This window comes from Dromiciops gliroides, chromosome 1, assembly GCF_019393635.1.
Source record: "Dromiciops gliroides isolate mDroGli1 chromosome 1, mDroGli1.pri, whole genome shotgun sequence".
In the NCBI taxonomy this organism is placed as follows: Eukaryota; Metazoa; Chordata; class Mammalia; order Microbiotheria; family Microbiotheriidae; genus Dromiciops; species Dromiciops gliroides.
In genome coordinates this window covers 483,486,970-483,510,262 of record NC_057861.1, presented here as the reverse complement: position 1 = coordinate 483,510,262, position 23,293 = coordinate 483,486,970, and the positions used below count along the sequence as shown (strand labels likewise).

The window sequence follows — 23,293 nt, the reverse complement described above, 5'->3', positions numbered from 1 at the left end:
AGGCCAGATTTGAACTCAGGTCCTCTTGGATTCAAGGCCAGTGCTTTATCGACTTTGCCACCTAGCTGCCCCCTCCATTAGCAATTCTAAGAGGCCCACCAGGCTTTAGCTCCAGCACTTTGAACCAGTATGTACTCAATTCCCTCTACTTTGCTCTTTCTCTTCACATCTAGAAAAGATTTCTAAAAACCTGCTGCCCCTTCTTGACTTTCCCAAGTGGTCTCATTAGTCTACTTTATACCATTTCTCCCTCCTAAACCAGCTCCATGCCTGGTCTCATCATGGGTTGGGTTTGCAAATGACTAGGCATTAGAATCACGGGGTGCTAGGGGCAGCTAGGTGGCGCAGTAGATAGAGCACTGGCCCTGGAGTCAGGAGGACCTGAGTTCAAATCTGGCCCCAGACACTTAACACTTACTAGCTGTGTGACCCTGGGCAAGTCACTTAACCCCAATTGCCTCACCAAAAAAAAAAAAAAAAGAAAGAAAGAAATACACAAGAAGAATCACGGGGTGCCTCATAAGGGGTAGGTGTTTGATCTGGTGTGTGTGTGTGTGTGTGTGTGTGTGAGAGAGAGAGAGAGAGAGAGAGAGAGAGAGAGAGAGAGAGAGAGAGAGAGAGAGAGAAAGAAATATGAATCACTGTGATATAAAGCAGAGGTATCTAACACACCAAAGCCAGAACCAGATTAAAATATAACTGGAAAATATTTAACAAAAAATACAATAAAACATAGAAAAACATTTATGACATAAACATAGATAACATATGTTAAAAGTAAGTCAATATGCAGTGTGCAGGGATCCCTATGTATGGTTTAGTGGCCCCTGTTAATGTTTGAGTTTGACACCACTGTAAAGACAAAAGATATCCATGCTTTCCTAAGATCCTTGGGATCATAATTTCTTATAGCACAGTAGTACTCCATCACAATCATATACCACAACTTGTTCAGCCTTTCCCTAACTGATGGGCATCCCTTCAATCTCCAGTTCTTTGCCACCACAAAGAAAGCTGCTATAAACATTTTAGAACATATGGATTCTTTTCCTGTTTTCCCTAATCATCTTGGGAAATAGATCAGGTAGTGGTATTGCTGGGTGAAAGGGTACAGACAATTTACTAATTCTTTGGTCATGGTTCCAGATTGCTCTCCAAAACTGTTGGATCACTTCATAATTCCAGGGTGAGGGGAGAAGGGGAAGGGAAAAAAAGGAAAAGAAGAAATTTACAAGATAATTTCATTTGTATATTTGAAAGGAATAGCAAGTTATGCATAGTAGATTTGCAATTTCATATGCAATCATCTTTTTTATTGTACTATGTTATGGAAATGCTTGTTTTATTCAATAAAAGTAAAAAAATTAAATTAGAAAAAAATATACCAGTCATTTTGTTTTTTTCTTTTCAAAAATTGTGTGTGTACATGTAGCAATCTGAGGGGGTAAGCATATGTATGTAATATAATGATAATGTAAATACAAAAGGCATCTATATAGCATTAAAAAAAGGTTAGTGCCTTAGAAATTTATGAAGGCACTTAATCTTTGTTGAGGTGAATTGGTCTGAGATGACCTATTCACTAAAATGCTAGAGGGGCAGGCATGGTTTTGAAGTTAAAGCCAGTTAAAAACAAGGACTGAGAGACACCCAAGAGAGGCAAGGTCTGGGATTAGCTCCAGTACATCAGAATCTCAATAGGGAACAAGATGTCCTGCTTGACAAGGTACTCTTTCAGCAGGTTGCCTCTGGTTGTTTTGTGGGTGCACACATGTATAACTTTATTTCTGACAGGGCCCCACACTCCACTCTTGCATCTGCTGCTACGCCTGGTTCCAGCTCCTTGGAAGAAAATGGCCTCTCCAGGTTAAGCTCAGCATCTCTAATCTCAACAGCACGCTGCTAACTCAAGTCTTGACCGACACCACCTCCTCTCTGCCCTCTGAGTGGAGGGCCAAACTCCTCTCAATGCCTTTCTTTATAGAGGCAGAAACTGGACTTTAGGGCTCACTCCACTTTGCATCTGCTTCCCCTGCCTGGTTTGAACTGCACAGAACAAGATGACCCTGTGCCAGACACCCCCTGCTGTTGTGCCCCCTTTCTTGCCTTCTTTGGTATACTGTCTCCCCCCATTAGATTACAAGTCCATTAAGGGTAGGCTTGTCTTTCTTTTTATTACTTGTATGCCTAGTGCTTAGCACTGTGCCTGGCACATAGTAGGCACTTAGTAAATGTTTATTACATTGGCTTGGACTCCATCCTCCTTTAGCTACACAATTTTTTGTCACCTCTGCCCTCCTTATTCTCAACAGCAACTGAAAACACACAATGGTGGCAAATACTCTGGGTTGAATTCACCCTATCTCCTTTCTAAGATCCTTATTCAAGCATTCCTGGTAAACATTTGCAACATAAATGACAATAAAAGTACTTCTGGGGCAGCAAGGTGGTGCAGTGGATAGAGCACTGGCTTTGGATTCAGGAGGACCTAAGTTCAAATCCGGCCTCAGACACTTAACATTTACTAGCTGTGTGACCCTGGGTAAGTCACTTAACCCCAATTACCTCACCAAAAACACACACCCAAATTCCACATTTATATGACATTTACAACTTATAAAGCATTTTTCTTACAATGACTGTGAAGCAGGTGGTGTGTTTACACCCCCATTTTGCAAATGAGGAAACTGAGCCTCAGAATTGTTTTGAGCCCTTAGCACAAATCTAGACAGCTAGCTGGCACAATAGATAAGAGTTCTGGGCCTGGAGTCAGGAAGACTCATCTTCCCCATCTGGTCACAGACACTTACTAGCTGTATGACCATGGGCAAGTCACTTTACCCTGTTTCCTCATCTATAAAATGATCTGGAGATGGAAATGGCAAACCAGTCCGGTATCTTTGCCAAAATTAAATACTTATGCCAGGTGCAATGCATAGAGGATTATATGTCTGGGACCTAGGAGTCAGGAATACCTGGAGTTCAAATCCTGCCTCAGACACTTATGAGTAGTCTGGCTTTTGGCCAGTTCCTTCATCTCTCTCAGACTCACTTTCTTCATCTATAAAACAGAGACAGTACTAGCCCTCCCACTCACAACTCCTGGGTTGTGGCAAGGACTGAGAGAGGTAACAAATGTCAAATGTGCTGAGAACTTTAAAATGCTATAGAGTTATCCCTTCCATATGGTGGGAGTTAGGGTCGTGTTGCTCCCATGATCTGGAAAATCCACATGAATTTTTTTGGCCTTCCCTTTGTACCAGAGAAGAAGTCCTAATTTTTTTTCTTTTAAGGAATGTTTACAGTACCTTATTGTAAAATTTGAGTTAAGAATTTGGTAAGAGGCTATATGTAGGTCAGTGTTAAGTAAAAATACCATATGAAAAAGAACTTTCAGGGGACAGCTAGGTGGTGCAGTGGATAAAGCACTGGCCCTGGATTCAGGAGGATCTGAGTTCAAATCCAGCCTCAGACACTTGACACTTACTAGCTGTGTGACCCTGGGCAAGTCACTTAATCTTCATTGCCCCCCCCAAAAAAAGAACTTTCTCTGTGTCATGTGCAGCTTCCACAAAACTCTCCCCAAATTCCCATTTAACTTATCATGCCAAGGCATGACAGACTGAAACTGCAATGGGGAAGATCGAGATGTGGAAGGGATAACTATTAGCTAAACATTTTTTAAAAAATCATCTGTCATGATTAAGTGATTAACACTAGGGAAGGGAGCTGGCTTTAGTAAGCACAGTGCTTGGCACATAGGAGGTTTGCTAAGTGCTTCATAAGTATTCCAGATGGTAAAAGTACAGACCCCAACATAACTCTTGAAGGTTGAGCAAACATTATTCCTCTCCAACCTGCGTTATGGGTCTCTTCTACCATGTCCATGTTCTTCATCTTAAAGCCTTACTTCAAGTCCCATTTTTATGATTGTCAAAGTCCTACTCTACCACATATAGGTGAATTTAGCACCTCTTGTTTCAAGAATTAAGCAGTAGTATGTAGGGATTTCAGTCAAGGCTTCACCAGCCATTCGGCCTGGCTCAAATGATCAATCAGTCAATAAGTATTTGTCAATCACTTACCACATGCCAGGGACTGTGCTAGGGGCTCAAGCCATTGAAACAATCTGAGCCTCAGTTTCCTCACCTGTAAGATGAGGTTAACAACAAACCACCTACTTCACAAAGTGTAAAAAAAGCTTTGTAAATTACAAAATTGTCATATAATGATAATAGCTAGTATTTATTATTTTTTTTTTGGTAGGGCAATGGGGGTTAAGTGACTTGCCCAGGGTCACACAGCTAGTAAGTGTCAAGTGTCTGAGGCCGGATTTGAACTCAGGTACTCCTGAATCCAGGGCGGGTGCTTTATCCACTGTGCCACCTAGCCGCCCCCTCAATAGCTAGTATTTATATGGAGCTTTAAGATTTGCAAAGCACTTTTACAAATATTCCCTCATTTTATCTTCAGAACAATCCTGGGAGATGGGTATTATCATTATTGTTATTGTTGTTAATATTATCATCCCCACTTTATAAATGAGAATACAGAGGCAGACAGAGGTGAAGTGACTTGCTCAGAATTACTGAACTATTAAGTACGTGAGGCCACATTTGAACTCGGGATTTCCTGACTCCATGCCCAGCACTCTATACCACCTAGTTCTCTCTAAATAGTTGGCATTTATACAGCACTTTAGGGTCTGCACAATGTTGTACATGTGTTATCTCATTCAATTCCTACAATTGCCCTGTGAGGTAGGTGCTCTTATGAATCTGAGTTACTTTTAACAAAGTGAACAATTAACTGTTCTCACATGTTGCTAATGCTGCAGCTCCCCTAAAAACAAAAAAACCTTTGGTGATTAAAAAATTTTATCATCTTGGTACTTTTTCAACACGCCCCTTGTTTCCCTCTAACTGGTAAGTTACGAGTAAAAGGATAGACAAAGGCATCTTTGGTTCTACCATAATTTTTTACTTTCCATTAAGAATCATTCCCAAATGAGAGGTGAACTTTAGGATAGAGAAGTTATTATATTGCTGGGAAACTGTAGTGCTCTCTCTGAGGAAGTAAGGTTTGCATCTGCAGATGTTTATTACCATCTCCAGGTGTGCCTGCCTGGGTATCCCACTGAATTCACTGATAATCAGGATGTTTTATTCAGAATAGAATAAAAAGAAATTTAATTAGAAAAGTGATCATCAACACAGCCACTATAGAGGAGTTTCAATCTCAAGATAACATTAAAGATATGATTTTTAATATATTCTTTGGTTGTGGAATTTTGTTAAGAAAAGTTGTAGGGGCAGCTAGGTGGCACAGTGGATGAAGCACCAGCCCTGGATTCGGAGGACCTGAGTTCAAATCTGACCTCAGACACTTGACACTTAGTAGCTGTGTGACCCTGGGCAAGTCGCTTAACCCCAACTGCCTCACCAAAAAAAAAAAAAAAGTTGTAGAAAATTAGGGCCTGATGTCATATATGCAGAAGTGTCTTCTGACAATGATGTTGTTGGCATAAAAGTGAGCCCCTCCCCCAACCCCAAATATCCTGCCATAAATTCTTGGATGGCAGAAATGACTAGACACCTTTACAATTTTAGTAAAAAAATTAATATGAGCTTTTTGAAGCCGACACAAAGGTAGTGATCACCCTAGAAGGAGAGCTAGAACTGGCAGTCAGGAGGTCTCGGTTATATTAGTGTTACTTCTGTCACTGATCAACTAGGTGACCTTGGACAAATCAATCACATAACCTCTTTGAGATTTTTTTTTTAATCTGCCAAAAAGGGGGAATTGGGGCATCATGGTTCCTAAGGATGTTTAGCTGAAACTGTTCTATGATTAAAGAAGTTGATATGAAACATTAAGTTAGTGATGCCAAAATAATGCTGAGAAGTCAAATGGCACAAAATAGATATAAACAAGATTTTCTGGAGGAAAAGGAACTCGCTTGGGAAAGGGATATAGCGGCCCTTTGATTCAATAAGCAATTTCACAGAGACGAGCATAGTATCTGGTTCTAAAGATCACTCAGTTACACATCCTTCATTTCACTCTTCAAAACATAGCAAATGACTGAAAAAAATGTTGTCATCAGGGATTTCCCTCCCACTTCAACCTCTCCCCTCCACCCCCCCCCCCAAAAAAAAACCCCAACCCAATTTCCAGATTATCTCCTAGGGTCTAGCATGCACTCAGCTCAGTGTCTTATACTATTTACCATCTGCAATTATGGTTACAGACACAGCTAACCAGTAACTGAAGCTTAAAAAGCTGACCCTCAATCACTTACAGAGAAAGGGGAACTCAGAAATCAAAGGGGAAGCCATTGAAGCCACAATTTATTCAGCAAAATCTATACCCGCCATGCAATCACAGGCAATGAAGTCAATGTTGAAACAGAAATAGCATGTATGAATAGGGGCACAGCAGAGAGCACTCAGACAATACCACCCAGGCTACTCTGCTACCATTAGATCCATCTAAAGCAATCGACAAAAGGCATTATCGGGGCCAGAAGAGATCTGCTAATCTACCTGCTTGCCTTGGTGTGAGCTGAAGGGTAAGTTTCTGCAGCAGGATTGTCTGGTGAACTGCAGGGGCGAGGCTGCAGCAATGGTATAGAATCTGGGGAATTTCATCTTTCATAGTGGCCTCGGGATTCTGTTTGTTCGTGTGTGTGTGTGTGTGTGTGTGTGTGTGTGTGTGTGTGTGTGTATTTGACTTCCAAGTACTATAATCCACGAGGATTGGCCTCTGGGAGACTTGAACCTTCTTGTGATTTCCTGAGAGAGGAGGGTTTGCTGTATGAAGATCTCTGCTGATCTGTATCTGTCTGTGGACCCAGGAAAAAGGGACCCTATATGTTGAGGAAAGCTGGATATCATTTCAGTTGTCCAAGTGATTAACTACTGCCCTTCTTGAGGTCTATTGCCAAACTGACAACTCTCCAAATTGCCTGGGACCGAATGGTGGGGCTTGCTTTGGGCAGGTCCAAGTGAGTCCCATCTGTCTGTACATGATCTGGTCCTTACAAATGACCAGCAGAGCAGAAGCAACGAGCAGAAAAGAACACAGGGAACACCAAGTCAGGAAACCCATGTTTTGTGGTGCAGTGGAATGAGCTTGGCTTTGGAATCTGAGGACCTGGGTTCAAATCCCATCATGATCAGGGGGGCAGCTAGGTGGAGTAGTGGTTAAAGCACCAGTCCTGGATTCAGGAGGATCTGAGTTCAAATCCGGCCTCAGACACTTGACACTTACTAGCTGTGTGACCCTGGGCAAGTCACTTAACCCTCATTGCCCCCCCAAAAGCAATGATGACCTTTTAGGGGGCAGCTAGGTGGCGCAGTGAATAAAACACCAGCCCTGGATTCAGGAGGACCTGAGTTCAAATCTGGCCTCAGACACTTGACACTTACTAGCTGTGTGACCCTGGGCAAGTCACTTAACCCTCATTGCCCCCCCCCAAAGCAGTGATGACCTTTTAGGGGGCAGCTAGGTGGCACAGTGGCTAAAGCACCGGCCCTGGATTCAGGGGGACCTGAGTTCAAATCCGGCCTCAGACTCTTGACACTTACTAGCTGTGTCACCTTGGGCAAGTCATTTGACCCCCCCCACTGCCCCACAACCAGCCCCCCAAAACAAAAACAAAAAAGGGAGAAAATCCTAACATGATTATCTATTCCCTGTGCAACACTGAGCAAATCCCGTATCTTCTCTGGGGCCCAGTTTCCTCAAGTGAAAAATGGAATGGGAATGGTTCAGATGGTCTCTAAAGATCCATCTAACCTAGACCCATGATGCCATGACTATATTTACCTCTATTATCACTTGTTTTATTAAATGTGTCTTGTTAGTCTAGCCCACCGCGATCTCTGAATCCTGGCACCCTCTGGAGCAGCAGCCATCAGTTTGGTGTGGAAGCACCATGTCTCTCAGGATAATGAATCATCAGCTCCCAACTAGCCAAGGTTTCCCCAGTGAAACCAGCACCGTGAATCCTGAACCATGCGCTCACAGTGCTCAAGTAGAGAATACGGCAACATTCGCATGCATTTTCAGGACTGCAAAGCACCTTTACATATAATACCACTGAGTCCTGATGACTACCCTGTAAGGGCAAGTAGTACCGTCCCCATTATCTGTACCTCTGCCACAGGAAATGATACCAGTTCCTTGTAGACCAAGAGAGAAAAGTTTACTGCGATTGTTGCAGGCATCCCCGACCTTTATGTGAGAAGGAAACACTTTCCATTTCCCTAAATTCTTGAGATTGCTTGTCAGGGGGGCAAGAGGACTGAGGCTGATAAAGCCCTTGGATGAGGAGGGAAGGGTCATCACTTCCCTGGCCAGCAAAGTGGGCATGTTGGCAGCCAACAGGTTAGGAGATTTCCAAAATTAGATGTTGAGATCCGGCGGCTGGAGATGCCCAAGCTATAGATCCTCACTGAGTAGTAGTGGGCCTTTGCGACAGAGATTTTCATTTATCTAGTGATGGAAATGATCTATTTCAAACACAACCCACTTCCTATAACTTAAAAAAATCAATAAAGTGTACTCACTTTTTGGGATTTTTAGAACCTAATGTCCAGTACTGGGTTAAGATCTTTCTTTCATGAGGTATTGTTTTCTTTGCCTGAAAAAATGTATGGTGGTCCACGCAGGATTTCCATAAGTTTTTGCAAGATCTATAATTTAGCATATTGAAGGCAATGATGTGATCTCTGCCTTCATCCTAAGGGGGAAAACAATCTTGATTTAGTCTATGCAAAAAAAAAATAATATTGGTAAAACATTTCAATTACTATTGTAATTACTTCCAAATAGGTAAGAACTGATAACATTATGCACAGTACCAACAAGTAAAACAGAAATCTCTAATTTCTTGGAGAGAAGGCCAGGATAAAAATAGCACTATTGCACGTTTAAGTTGGTTTTGTTTCAAGTACATGACAACAGATCCACCACGACCACTGAAGAAGATGAAATAGTGAAGCCACATTTACCTTCATTCCTCTCTGGGCCATACTCCTGACTCTCCTCTCCTTAGAACTTTCTCCACCACGCCAAAGAAACTTCTTCAACCTGGAAACTTATTCTACCCCAACTCCTTACAATGGAAGTAACCTTAGCCCCTATGGGCTCTCTCTCTGATTGGCTGGTTTCTCTCAGAACCTCCATTTTAAATGGGAGGTCCAGACCAACCAGGTCTTCATTGCTCTCCAGGCTGTAGTCCTGACTCGTCTCCATAGGACTCTCTCTACCCTTCCCCCAGTTCTGCCATCTTGATCTTCCCACCTCCATGCAGGTCCCTTTTATGTGCTGTCTTCAAAGACTCAAATGAATTATAAAGGACATATGAAAAAAGATGCTCTCTGCATCCAGAGAAAGAACTGATAAACTGAAGTATGAATAGAATGATTTTATTTACACACACACACACACACACACACACACACACCTATTTGTGTCTAATGGTAGCCATCTCCAGAACCAGGGTTGGGGGGAGGGTAGGAAAAAAAAAAGAAATATACATGATAATTTTGTTGTATACTTGAAAGGAATAGCGAGTTGTACATAGAAGATTTGCAGTTTCATGTGCAATCATCTTTTTTATTAAACCATATTATGGAAATGCTTGTTTTATTCCATAAATTAAAAAAAGAGAATGGAAGCTTCTTGAGGTCAGCAGCTATCTTTCTCTCTGTTTGTATTTATCTTCTCAACACTTAACACAGTGCATGGCACAACTTTGTTTCGTAGGCTTCACATCTATGAGTTCTCAAAGTGGAGACTCAATTACCTGCTATGCAAGCGACCCAACTTCAAATTCCCAAATGATTAAATGATTGTGGGGGAAAAAGTTCTGCTTAAGACTGATAAATCCCTGAGCTAGTGGATCCACTCAGAGACAGAGAAAGAATGATAAATAATCTCTGTATTGTGGGAGTTCCACGCATACTGGCATGCTTGTATGTGTGTGTATAATAAAGGAAACAAAATGTGTAACAAATGAAACAAATATTTATACCCAGAGAAATCCCTGCACATGTTTTCTATGCATATGAATGTTAAACTTTTTTTTAATTGAAAGGAAAAAAGGAACAACATTATCTTTCCTTTATTTTGCTCACATCAGAACCTGTTCTGTGGCTTATTTATTGAAGCAGGGAGATCTAAGAAATGTTAGAATGGAAAACAATGATGTCGTGTGGAAGAGAGATGCTAATTGGGAGAAAAAGAATGGTGATAACAGGAAGGACAGAGAAGGCTGAGCAAGAGGAAAGGACTGATAATGTTAACCCAGTTTGCCAATCAGTCTGCCTAGCACTTGTTAGGTACCTACTATGTGCTAAGCACTAGAGAAACGAAAAACAAGTCTGCTCTCAAGGGGATAGTTTTTTCTAACGGGGGAGACAATATGAGAACAGCTATGTATAAACAAGATATGCTATTGTTCAGGTATTTTCTGTTGTGTCCAATTCTTTGTGATCCCTTTTGGGGTTTTCTCGGCAAAGATACTGGGAGTGGTTTGCTATTTCCTTCTCCAGCTCATTTTACAGAGGAGGAAACAGGTTAAGCGACTTGCCTAGGGTCACACAAGTAATAAATGTCTCAGGTTGGACTGCAACCCAGATTTTCCTAACTGCAGGCCCATAGCTCTATTCACTGTAGCACTTAGCTGTCCCACAAACAAAATATATATAAAATAAATTGGGGGTAGTTTCAGACAGAAGACACTATTAAATAGGCCTGGGAAAGGTTTCATGCAGAAGATGAGACTTAAGCTGAGACATGAAGGAAGACCATAAAGCTAGGAGGCAGAGATAAGAAGAGAGGGTGGAAACTCCAAGCATTAACTCAGGAATACTCACAGGATGACAGAAGGTCAAAGCTATGAGGAAGCTCAGAGGCTGTTGAGACCAAGCCTTTCATCTTAAAGTCCAAGGTAAGGTCCAGAAAGAAGCAGTGACTTCAGAGATCTTTGCTCTGAGGAGCAACATTCTTGTCTAGGCTGCCTCTGGCTTACCCATACCTGAATAACTAACACTGACAGGACAACTGAAGACATACAATAAAGCAAAATAAACCTGCATCTACTTACATGCTTTTGGTGTTGCTGTATAAAAAACTTTTTTCTTTTGAAGGAGATTTTTAGGATGTTCATCCTATAAAGAACAGACAGTATCACTTGTCAACATCAAGTCAAGTCACAAACCTCATGACACAAGCACTTTGCAAAATAAAAAGAACCCTCTCCTCTTCCCAGAGAGATTTCAATTTTCCAATTGAGCAACAGCAAGAGGCAGTAACATCTTAGCAAACACTTCCAAAAGACTGAAGGAAGGTAGACAGTAGAGCTGGCCCACTAAGTTTTTTTAAATTTATTTTTATTTTTTATTTTTGTGGGGCAATGAGGGTTAAGTGACTTGCCCAGGCTCACACAGCTAGTAAGTGTCAAGTGTCTGAGTCTGGATTTGAACTCAGGTCCCCCCCTGAATCCAGGGCTGGCATTTTATCCACTGTGCCACCTAGCTGCCCCTGGCCCACTAAGATTTTTTTTGTTTCTTGGGTATTTTTTGGCAGGGCAATGGGGGTTAAATGACTTGTGCAGGGTTACACAGCTAGTAAGTGTCAAGTATCTGAGGCCGGATTTAAACTCAGGTCTTCCTGAATCCAGGGCTGGTGTTTTATCCACTGCGCCACCTAGTTGCCCCATGGCCCACTAAGTTTTAATGAAAAATAAACTTCGAATTACCAGTAGTGAGAGTTAAATAAAATCCCCCATCTTTTGATAACTCACATTTATGGAGGGCCTTAAGAGGTGAGTATAAGCATTAAAATGAAGCTCAGAAAAGGATAACTGATTTGCCCATAAGAAAAAAAAATAATAAGTATTAGAGGTGGAATTTAAACTCAGGTCGCCTAACTCTATGACCAAAGCTCTTTCCATGATACTATCGCTCAGCCGTGCAGTAGATAGAGATCTGGAACTGAAGTCACAAGATCTGAATTCAAATCCTGCCTTAGACATGTACTAGCTTGTGACCCTGGCAAGTCACTTCACCTCTGTCTGTCTCAGTTTCTTCAACTGAAAAGTGGGGATAATAACAGCACCTATCTCACAGGGTTGTTGTGAGGATCAAATGAGTTAATATTAGTACAAAAGTTTTGTAAACCTTAAAGTACCTTATAAATGCTAGCTATTATCATAATTGAAATTCTTCAATTCAACAAATATTCATTAATCACCTACTATGTGAATTATACTAGAAATGAAAAAGGAAAACCAAATAGATTATGATCTCAAGGACCTTACATTCTGCCAAGGGGTTACAAATGTATACACAGATAAGTAATGATAGCCTGAGAAAAGGGAGGAACACTGACAGTCTGGGAGATTTGAAAGGCTTCACCAAGGAAGTAGCACCTGAGTTGGGTCTCATATGCGGATGAAGATTCTTAGAGGCAGAAATAAGAAGGCTGTGCATTTCGGGCATAAGAGATAACCAATCATGACGGTATGGATTAGGAATGTTAAATTCAAAGAACAGCTAAGTAGCCTACTTTGTCTGTAACAGAATGTGCATGAAGGTGAGTAATATGAAATAAATCTAGAAAGGTAGACTGGTGTTAGGCAGGGAAGGGTTTTAAATGCCAAGCAGAGGCATTTCTATTTTATCATGAAGCAATAAGGAGCTATGTAAGATTTATAAGTAGGGGGAGGATGCAGTCCAAACTGTGCCTTAGGAAAATTACTTTGGCAGTTATGTAGAAGATGGATTAGAGAATACCAATTAAAAGGCTATTATAAAAGATACACTAATGGACTGTTAGTGCAGCAGTGGACTGGACTAGCCATTCTGGAGAACAATTTGGAACTATGCCCAAAGGGCTATAAAACTGTGTATAGGGGCGGCTAGGTGGCACAGTGGATAAAGCACCGGCTCTGGATTCAGGAGGACCTGAGTTCAAATCCGGCCTCAGACACTTGACACTTACTAGCTGTGTGACCTTGGGCAAGTCACTTAACCCCCATTGCTCCGCCAAAAAAAAAAAAAATCTGCATATACCCTTTGACCCAGCAATACCACTACTAGGTCTGTCTCCCAAAGAGATCAAAGAAAAAGGAAAAGGACCTATATATACACAAATATCCATAGCGGCAATTTTTGTCCAAAGAATTGGAAATTGAGGGGATGCTCATCAATTAGGGAATGTCTGAACAAGTTGTGGCATATGGTTGTGATGGAATACTATACTATAAGAACTATAACTATACTATAACTTGTACTATAAGAAATAACAGGGGCAGCTAGGTGGCGCAGTGGATAGAACACTGGCCCTGAAGTCAGGAGTACCTGAGTTCAAATCCGACCTCAGACATTTAACACTTACTAGCTGTGTGACCCTGGGCAAGTCACTTAACCCCAATTGCCTCGCTAAAAATAAAAAATAAAAAAAATAACAGGCAGGATGTTGTCAGAAAAACCAGGGAAGACTTATATGAACTAATTAATGCAAAGTGAAGTGAGAAGAATGGGGAGGTCATTATACACAGAAACAGCAATGTTATAATGATGACCAACTGGGAAAGACTCAGCTACTTTGACCAATACAATGATCCAAGACAATTCCAAAGGATTCATGGTAAAGAAATGCTATCCACCTCCAGAGAACTAATGAACTCTGAGTGCAAAATGAAGTACAATTTTCTTCACTCATTTTATTTTTTGGAGTATGGCTAATATGGAAATGTTTTGCATGATTTCTCATGAATAATTGATATCATATTGCTTGCCTTCCTAGTGGGTGGAGGAGGGGGTGGAAAGAAGGGAGAGAATTTGGAACTCAAAATCTAAAAAGAATGTTAAAAATAAATTAATATTTTTGAAAAAAAATTTTAAAACTATCATAATAATCTAAGTGAGAGATAATGAGGGTTTGAACTAAGACAGTTTCAATCCAAGTAGACAAAATAGGACAGGTGTAAAGGGTGTTAGAGACATAAATGACAAGAGGGAAAGTGTAGAGATCAGGATGATGCCAAGGGTGAAAACCTAGGTGACAGGAAAGTTGGTGAAGCCTTCAACAGAAATAGGGAAATTTATAGGAGGATCCAGGTGACTTTCATTTTGAAAGTGCTTAGCTTAGAATATTGATAGGTCATTCAGGTGATATCCAGAAGGCAAATGATAGTGCAGGACTGGAGTTTACCAGTTTCCCTTTGGACAGCACCATCTGAATGTCCCTTAGCCATCTCTAATTCAAGGCGTCAGAAACATTATCTTTCCCGCTCAACCCACTCCCTACTTCAAACTTCACTATTTCTCATGATGGCTCTACTATACTCCCTAACACTGGGGTTGTTTGGTGTCATCTTTGACCTCCTGCTCTTCTTCAATCCACCCCTTCCCCACTATCCAATTTGTTGACGTATCTCATCAATTTCACGTCCACACCTGTCCCTTTTTCTCCACTTGGACTATACCCACTTTTAAATGCTAGCTTTTACTTTCCCTTCTTTACTCAATGTGCCAAAACAATTTAAGTCTGATAGCATTATTCCCTTGCTAAAGGACCATCAGTAGCTCTCTACAGCCTCTAGGCTAAAATGCAAATTTCTTAGCTTGGCATTTAAAGCCATTCACAACCTCTCTAGGTTTATTTATCATTTCCCTCTATGTTTTGGACAGACTATCCTATATCCTATAACCTCAAACTATGTTCTTGATGCCTTTGCCCTAATGATAGAAGGAACTTTTCTTTTCACTTTTGCTGATTAGAATTCCTGATTTCTTTCAATGCTCTGTTCCTCCCAAAGGAAGCCTTCCTTGATCTCCTCCAGCTGTCTCTAGTGCTTCCTCTCTTCTCAAATCATCATTTGTTTTCTTATTTGTGTACATGTTGTTTCCCTCCAATAAAAAGGAAACTCATTGAAAGCAGATACTACTTTTTTTGTTTGGTTTCCTGGTCACCTGGCAGTCAATGCCTTGTGAAAATTAAATGCTTAGTAAGAGACCTGTTGGATCGGACACGACAATCTTTAAGACTGTGTTTTGGTTTACCAAGCCATATACAAGCAATCAACAAAAACTTCTGGTTATTTGATCTGGTTTGGTAAAGAGACTTAGAGTAAGACACATCCTCACTTTTCTAGGAAGTACAATTTTAATTAAGAGATAGCAATGCTTTAGCTCAGCACATATCTCTAAGCATAATTCTGAAAAATAATTAGAAATGAATTCATCTTACCAAGGATAGAAACTTGTGCAAATCTGTTTGCGGTAGACAGCAATGCCGGCTGCAGCAACCCCAATCATCAGATCTAAATTATGTAGATCCTGCAAAAGGAATATATCATATTAGCAAAAAGCAGTCCTAGTCAAGTTTAGGAATGCCTTGAATTTGAAACATTCCATACATTTACAAATAGTGACCTGTACATTAACATTGAAGAAAAAGGCATACTGAAAAACAAGGCTTAAAGGAAAAAGTCAAAATATCCCTAGTTCTACACTGTGTCTCCTTTAAATTCTACTGACATATGTAACGGAAAAAATAAAATACCTTATATGTAAAAAAAAAAAATCTACTGACATATTCCACAGATGAGAGTAATCATATGCTCCATTCTTTCTGAGAGTTCTCAGATAGAAACTCCATAGGTTTCAGATGATTTAGAACTATAGAGATCTAATCATTTAAACATCTTGAAGGAAGGGTCTCTTAATATCATCTTTGACTACACTGCCTAGCTTAAAAAATGTTTGAGGAATCTTTTAGTCCAACTTTATTACTTGACATATGGGGAAACTGAGTCCCAAAGAGGTGAATTATTATTCCTGAGTTCATACACCTAGTAAATAGCAGAGACTCGATTCTAATCCAGGTCTTCTGGTCTCAGATTCAGGACCTTTCCTCCATACCAAATTGCAATGCTCATTTCTATGTTATTTTTGTTGATATTAATATAATATTTTGGAATAGCATGTTGTGTATAGTAAATTTGCAGATTCATGGACAATCATCTTTTTATTATAATATGTTATGGAAATGGTTTTTTATTCCAGAAATTAAAAATAAAGTTTAAAAAATATATATTTAAATTGCAATGCTTAATCTTTAAAAAATCATACAATTACATATTCAATTATACTTTCATAGCAAATTAAAATTAGATCCTATTTTTTAAAAAAAAGATTTGGTAAAAACCTATGTATAAAGCATCATGTCAGGTAATGAAAATACAGAGAAAAAAGTTTCTGCCATGAAAGTTTACTTTCTATGGGAGAGAGGAGATAAAACATGCAAACAGATAAGTAAATACAAAGCATACAGAAAGCAATATAAAATAACCTTAAGATGGTGGGAACACAATCAATTTAGTTGATAAGGAAAAGCATCATGTATTAGGTGGCACCTGAATTAAGTTTTAAAGGAAGTTATGGATTACAAGAAGCCAAATCAAGAAAGGAGTGCAACCAGTGTAGGAAACCATCTGTGCAAAGGCATAGTGGCAGGAAATGGAATATGATGAAGAACAAATGGGTTAGTCTGACCAGAACAGAGAGTGTTTTTTTCTTTTCTTTCCTTCTTTTTTTGGAGGGCAGTGGGGGTTAAGTGACTTGCTCAGGGTCACACAGCTAGTAAGTGTCAAGTATCTGAGGCTGGATTTGAACTCAAGTACTCCTGAATCCAGGGCCAATGCTTTATCCACTGCGCCACCTAGCTGCCCCACACAGAGAGTGTTTAAAGGGGAGTAATATCAAATAAGAGAGAAAAAGTAGGAAGAAGCCAGACTGTGAAGGATTTTAAACGCCAGTCTGAAACAATAGTGAGGGGGGCAGCTAGGTGGCGCAGTAGATAAAGCACTGGCCCTGGATTCAGGAAGACCTGAATTCAAATGTGACCTCAGACACTTGACACTTACCAGCTGTGTGACCCTGGGCAAGTCACTTAACCCTCACTGCCCCACCGGAAAAAAAAAAAAGAAATAACTGAAACAATAGTGAGCTACTGAAGATTACTGAGTAGGACGGCGACAAAGATTTTGTTTTAGGAATATCAATTTGGCAGCTATCTAGAAGATGGACTGGAGAAAGAAACCTGGACTTTTGCCCATTATAAAAAATGTTTCTGATAGTGTGGGAAGACCTATATGAACTGGTGCATTGAAAGTAGCAGAACTAGAAAAACAAGACATACAATTATTACAACCATGTAAATGGAAAGACCAAAAGACAATGTTGTGTAATTACAATGACAAAGTTTGGCCCCACAGAAAAGTTGGAAAAATGTAGCTCCTTCCCTTCTTTTGCAGAGGTGGAGGACTATGGGTGTAAAATACTGCATATTTTATCACACATAGTTGATGTGCTGGTTGATTTCGCTGATGCTTTCTATCTTTAAAAAAACCACTTTGTTACAAAGGATGAGGGAGAAGGAAGGGATATAGTCTAAATGGGATATAATCTAAAATGACATTGATGTAAAAATAAAATATGAGTAGGAGAAGTAAGAAAAAAACCTAATTTTAATACTATCAAACTCAGAGGAAAAAAGAGACACTCTACCAATAATAGTGCTCCCTCTCAATTCCCTACCAGAATTGAACAAATATTTTATCACAGAGCTTTAGAGCTAGAACATATTCCAGAAATCATTTGGTCTAACCCTTTCATCTCAAAGGCAACTAGAGTCAAAAGAATGAGAGGGGAATTTGGCTGAGTGAAATCTGGAACACAGAATCCTTTTACAAGTATGAGCTTGTTAATGTTTTAGATATGTCTAATACTGTAAATATTGAAAACCCAATAACCTTAAAGTAGAAGGAGACTTCAACCAACTCACTGCAAGGGAGGAAAAAACCCTATTACTTGCAAGCAAGATGCAAATTAACCTTGTTTCATTTTGAGTTTTTTGTTTTGTTTTGATGGAGAATTAAAAACAGGAGAGCTGGAAGAGAAAACAAGCCACAGAAAATGACAGGCATAAACATGGCAAGCAAGAGATGCAGACTAAGTTGCCAGGCCAACTTTCACATGGAGCCACATCACCATCTTGTGGCCTTTAAGGATATTGCTACTAAAGACATTTAAATGAGAGACCCCTTTGTTTGTAGCCAATGAGATTTGTTTTGCTCAAGAACTGTACATTTTTGTGTATTTAAATAGGTAATAACAGTAAGTCAGGAAAATAGAAAAAAAATTCAGTAGTCCTTACCCTCCAAGAGCTTATACTTTAATGAGTGGGGTAAGTACATATAGATATGTACAGAATGACTACATAAAAAATAAATAAAAGGTGGTGCAGTGGATAGAGAGCCAGGCCTAGAGTCAGGAAGACTCATCTTCCTGAGTTCAAATCTGGCCTCAGACACTTACTAGCTGTGTGATCCTGGACAAGCCACTTAACCCTGTTTGCCTCAGTTTCTTCATTTGTCAAATGAAGTGGAGAGAGGGAAATGACAAGCCACTCCAGTATCTCTGCTCAGAAAAACCCAAATCGATAATAGAGAGTTGGACACAATTGAAATGACTGAAACACAACAAGTTAAATATAAGATGGATGTTAGGATAGCCCTAGAATTTGAAGGGTTTGTGTAGGAAGTGGTGTTTGGGCTACATTTTGAAGGAAGAGAGGGATTTTATGAGGCAGAAGCAAGGAAATAAGTCTATTTCAGGCATGCGGTGAGGGGAATGGGATGGCCAGCGTAACAGCACACAGATGGAAGATGAGGTGCCGTCTGTGAAGAATAGAGAGAAGTACAGGAGAGGCTGGAAAGATAGGCTGAGGCCACGTTGTGAAGGATTTTAAAACCAAACAGAAGGATTTATATTTTATCCCAGAAGCAACAAGGAGCTGCTATGGTTTACTGAGTAGAGGAACAACATAATAAAAGCTGCAATAAAGAAAAATCACTTGAGTGCCCTGAGGAGCATGGACCAGAGTACAAAAAAGCCAAACCAAAACACAATACCCAAAAGAACTTGACGTAGGGAAGCCCCCTAGGAAGTCATTGCGATAATCCAATTGAGATGAGAAGGACTTGAACTAAGGTGGTGGTGGCTGTGCAAAGGGAAAGGGATAGGGGCAGCTAGGTGGTACAGTGGATAAAGCACCGGCCCTGGATTCAGGAGGACCTGAGTTCAAATCTGGCCTCAGACACTTGACACGTACTAGCTGTGTGACCCTGGACAAGTCACTTAACCCTCATTGCTCGGCCCAAAACAAAAACAAAAACAAAAACAAAAAAAGCAAAACAAAGGGAAGGGGATGGAGAAGGGAGCTATTGTTTAGGCAAAACCAGCAATATTTGGCAACCAACTGATTGGCCCAAAAAACCAACAAAAAAACCATAGCAGTGTTTTCAACAAAAATAGGAAAGTCTGGAAGGGGGTGAGTCTCAGGGGAAAGATAATGAGTATTGTTTTGAACGTGATGAGTTTGATACTCCTAGGACAGCTGGTAATGTGAGACTGGAAATCAGAAAACGAGATATATCGATCAGGGAATCATCTGCATAACCGAAACCAATAAAAAGTGATGAGATGGGGCAGCTAGGTGGCGCAGTGGATAGAGCACCGGCCCTGTTGTCAGGAGGACCTGAGTTCAAATCCGGCCTCAGACACTTGACACTTACTAGCTGTGTGACCCTGGGCAAGTCACTTAACCCCAACTGCCTCACCAAAAAAAAAAAAAAAGTGATGAGATGAACAAATGAGAGAGTAAGGAGAGAAAAAATAAGAGGGTAATAGATAGAGGAGTCTTGAGGCACACTCAGTAAGGGGGATAATGATCCAGCTAAGGAGACTAAGGCGTGGTCGTAGAGGCAGAAGACGACCCAGGGGGAGAATATCCAGGAGGAAAGGGTGGTCAGTGGTGTCAAATGAGGCATAAAGGTAAAGGAAGATGAGGACTGAGAAAAAACAGTTGGATCTGAAAATTAACAGAGCAACTTGGGAGAGATAAATTTCAGTGGAATGATGAAGTTGCAAAAGTGTGAAGATGGGGGTCGGGGAAAGAGAGGGAATAAGCTTTCATAAAGCACCTACTGTGTGCCAGGCACTGTGCTAAGTGCTTTTACAAATATCTCATTTGATCCTTGCAGTAATTGTGGGAGGTAGGTGCTATTATTACCTCCATTTTACATTTGAAGCATACAGAAGTCAAATGACTTGCCTAAAGTCACACAGCTACTAAGTGCCTGATACTAGATTTGAACTCAGGTCTTGCTGACCTTAGGTCCAGTACTCTATCCATTGTGCTATCAGCTACCTGTGGCAAAGTTGTGAAATGACTAAAAGGAAATTCAGTACTATTTGGCTAGTGCACAGGGTACTTTTAGAATAGTATTACAGGCTCATAGATTTAGGGACCTTAGAGATCATCTAATCAAACTCTCATTTTACAAATGAAGAAACTGAGGCTTAGAACAGCTGAATCACCAAGGTCACTTAGCTCATATTAGGCCTAGGTAGGATAAGGGGAAAAAACACTATTAGGAAAAAATTTCTGAAGAGTCTGATGTCCAAACATATATAAGATGTTAACAGAAATATACAGAACCCAATGGATGATAGTCAAAATATATTAAGAAATAAGTCCCCAAATCTCAAATTATTAAAATTACCATATAAAAGACAAATCCAAATGATGAAATAATAAGAGAATGACAAATTAAAACAAATGAAGTTTTCCTCACTGTAAGTAACAACAAAATATGAAGAATTTTGAGGAATGTGGGAGAAATTATATAAACAGAGCCGAGCTAAACTAATCAGAACATGACAATAATACACACAATATAAATGAGAAGAGTAATAAATTGAAACTGAATACTGTATAATTACAGTACAAAGCCTGACCCTAGAGTATAGTTGAGAAAAAAAATCTACCTTCCCCTTTTGGTACAAGGATTGGGGACTATGATGCAGAATACTGCATACATACTGGCAGCATATAAGGCAGCTAGCTAGGTGGGCAGTGCATGGAGTGGTGAAGTCAGGAAGACCTGAATTCAAATCCTGCCTCAGATACTTATCTGTGTGACCTAGGGCAAGTCATTTAACAGCTCTCAGTCTGTTTCTACATGTGTAAAATGGAATAATAACAGCATCTACCTTTCAGGGTTTCTGTGAGGATCAAATGTTAGCTATAATAATAATAATATATAATCTATACAATTATAGTTATTACAATATTATACCTAGCATTTATATAATAGCATATTAATACTATTATACAATTATAATAATAATTATTATTATTAGACACATTCAATGAATTGGCTGGTTTTGCTAAACTGTTTTTTTTTTCCTTTTCTTTTTTAAACCTAGAAGGCAATTTGGGTAGGGGAGAAGCAGGAAAGGTTGTAACTTAAATCAATGTGATATAAAAACCAAAGGCATCAATTCAAAGAAATTTATCAAAGAATTATTGAAAGGAGCTCAGTATAAGGTATATAAAAATGTGAGTCGTATCGGTAGGCATCTCTCAAACATTTACCTGGACAATCTTCAGTAACCCCTTTCAATTAATTCGGCAACCTGTAGGTGCACTTTATAAGGAATTTATCCTGGAGAGCTCATTGAAAAGCAATTTTACTTTCCATGAGGGCTCTAGATTATAGCTCCTCTATGGACAAAAAAGTCAGTTGATAATGCATACTCTTAAATATTTCAAACAGCTAGGTAGCATATTAGTGTGCTGGTTCTGAAGTTGGGAAAACCTGAGTTCAAATCTTGTCTCAGAAATTTACTGGCTCTATGAACCTGGGCAAGTCACCTAACTTCTTAACGCTAGCATTTTTTTCCTTATCTATAAAATAGGGATAACATCAGCTACCTCAGAGAATAGTTGTGATGATCAGATGAGATAATAAATGTAAAGCACTCTGTCAACTTTTAAGTGCTATGTAAATATTAGCTATTATTATTTCTAAAAGTAAAGCAATCTACCCCAAAGAGATCAAAGGAAAAGGACCTATATGTACAACTATATTTATAGTAGCTCTTTCTGTGGTGGCAAAGAATTGGATATTGAGGGGATGTTCATCAATTGGGGAATGGCTGAATAAATTGTGGTATGTGATTGTTATGGAATACTACTGTGCTGTAAGAAATGCCAAGTGGGATGCTTTCAGAAAAACCCGGAAAGACTTACATGAACTGATGAAAAGTGAAGTGAGCAGAATCAGGAAAATACTTATTGTACACAGTAACAGCAATGTCATATGATGATCAACTGTGAATGACTTAGTTATTCTCAGCTACACAATGATCCAAGACAATTCTGAAGGACCTATGATGAAAAATGGTATCCATCTGGAGAGTAAGAATGGATGGGGTCTGAATGCAGACTGAAGTATACATTTTTTTTTAACTTGCTTTATTAATTCTTGGTTTTTTGGTCTGCCTTTTCTTTTGCAACATGACTAATATGGAAATGTTTTACATGACTGCAGGTATATAATCTATATCATCAAACTACTTGCCTTTTCAAGAAGGGGGAAGAGGGGAAAGGAAGGGAGAGAATTTGGAGCTCCAATTTTTTTTTAAATGTTAAAAAACTTTACATGTAATTGAGAAAAATATTTAATGAGAAATTAAATGAGAGAAAAAGTACAGCAATCTTTTCTGTATCAGAGGGCACAGAATGCTAGGGGTTTAAACTAATTACCCGCAGAAATTTTTGAGATTAAAATCTCTTTTCTAAAGAAATTATATAGTACACCTGCTGCTCACACTGATACTGCCTTGGATCAGCATTTTGTTGAATAAATCTACAAGGCCAGCTATTAAACTTTCACAAAAGAAGGACAACCTTAGGTCTAGTATCTCATTTGAATGTAACATATTGAATATCTATGTTATCTAGAAAGCTACAAGTTCAATTATGGATCAACAGGGCTCAAATACCTGCCAACGACTTGCCTAACATAGCTTGTTTGTACATATTTGTTTGCATGTTATCTCTCTCATAAGACTGTGAACTCCTTCAGACCAGGGGCTATATTTTACCTTTCTTTGTAATCCTAGAGGTTAGCACAGTGTTTCATAGATGTTTACTGACTGACTGAAGGCTTCTGGTTACTTCTAAGGATTTCTTATCTTTCTTTTGTTATGGGCTGGTGAAACCTATGGAGCCCTTTGGGGAATAATATTTTTAAAGGAAATGCTCAATTTCAGTTATAGGTTAGTGAAAATAAAGACGTATTTTTTTCCTATCCAAATTCACGGATGCCCTGAAAAATCTATGCACAGACCACTGGAGGGAT

The 23,293-nt window shown here is 39.6% G+C and overlaps 1 protein-coding gene across 4 annotated transcripts in view; it reads right to left on the bottom strand.

The window, feature by feature from the left end:
• PTPN3 (protein tyrosine phosphatase non-receptor type 3) overlaps positions 1 to 23,293 on the bottom strand; it is a 237,245-nt gene that overhangs the window by 70,575 nt on the left and 143,377 nt on the right. For all 4 annotated transcript variants that reach the window (XM_043979052.1, XM_043979053.1, XM_043979054.1 and 1 more), the window contains 3 exons: positions 15,268 to 15,356; positions 11,117 to 11,180; positions 8,574 to 8,746 (listed from right to left, as the gene is read on the bottom strand). In XM_043979052.1, coding sequence (XP_043834987.1) covers positions 8,574 to 8,746; positions 11,117 to 11,180; positions 15,268 to 15,356 — 326 coding nt within the window. The remainder of the gene's footprint in view (positions 1 to 8,573; positions 8,747 to 11,116; positions 11,181 to 15,267; positions 15,357 to 23,293) is intronic.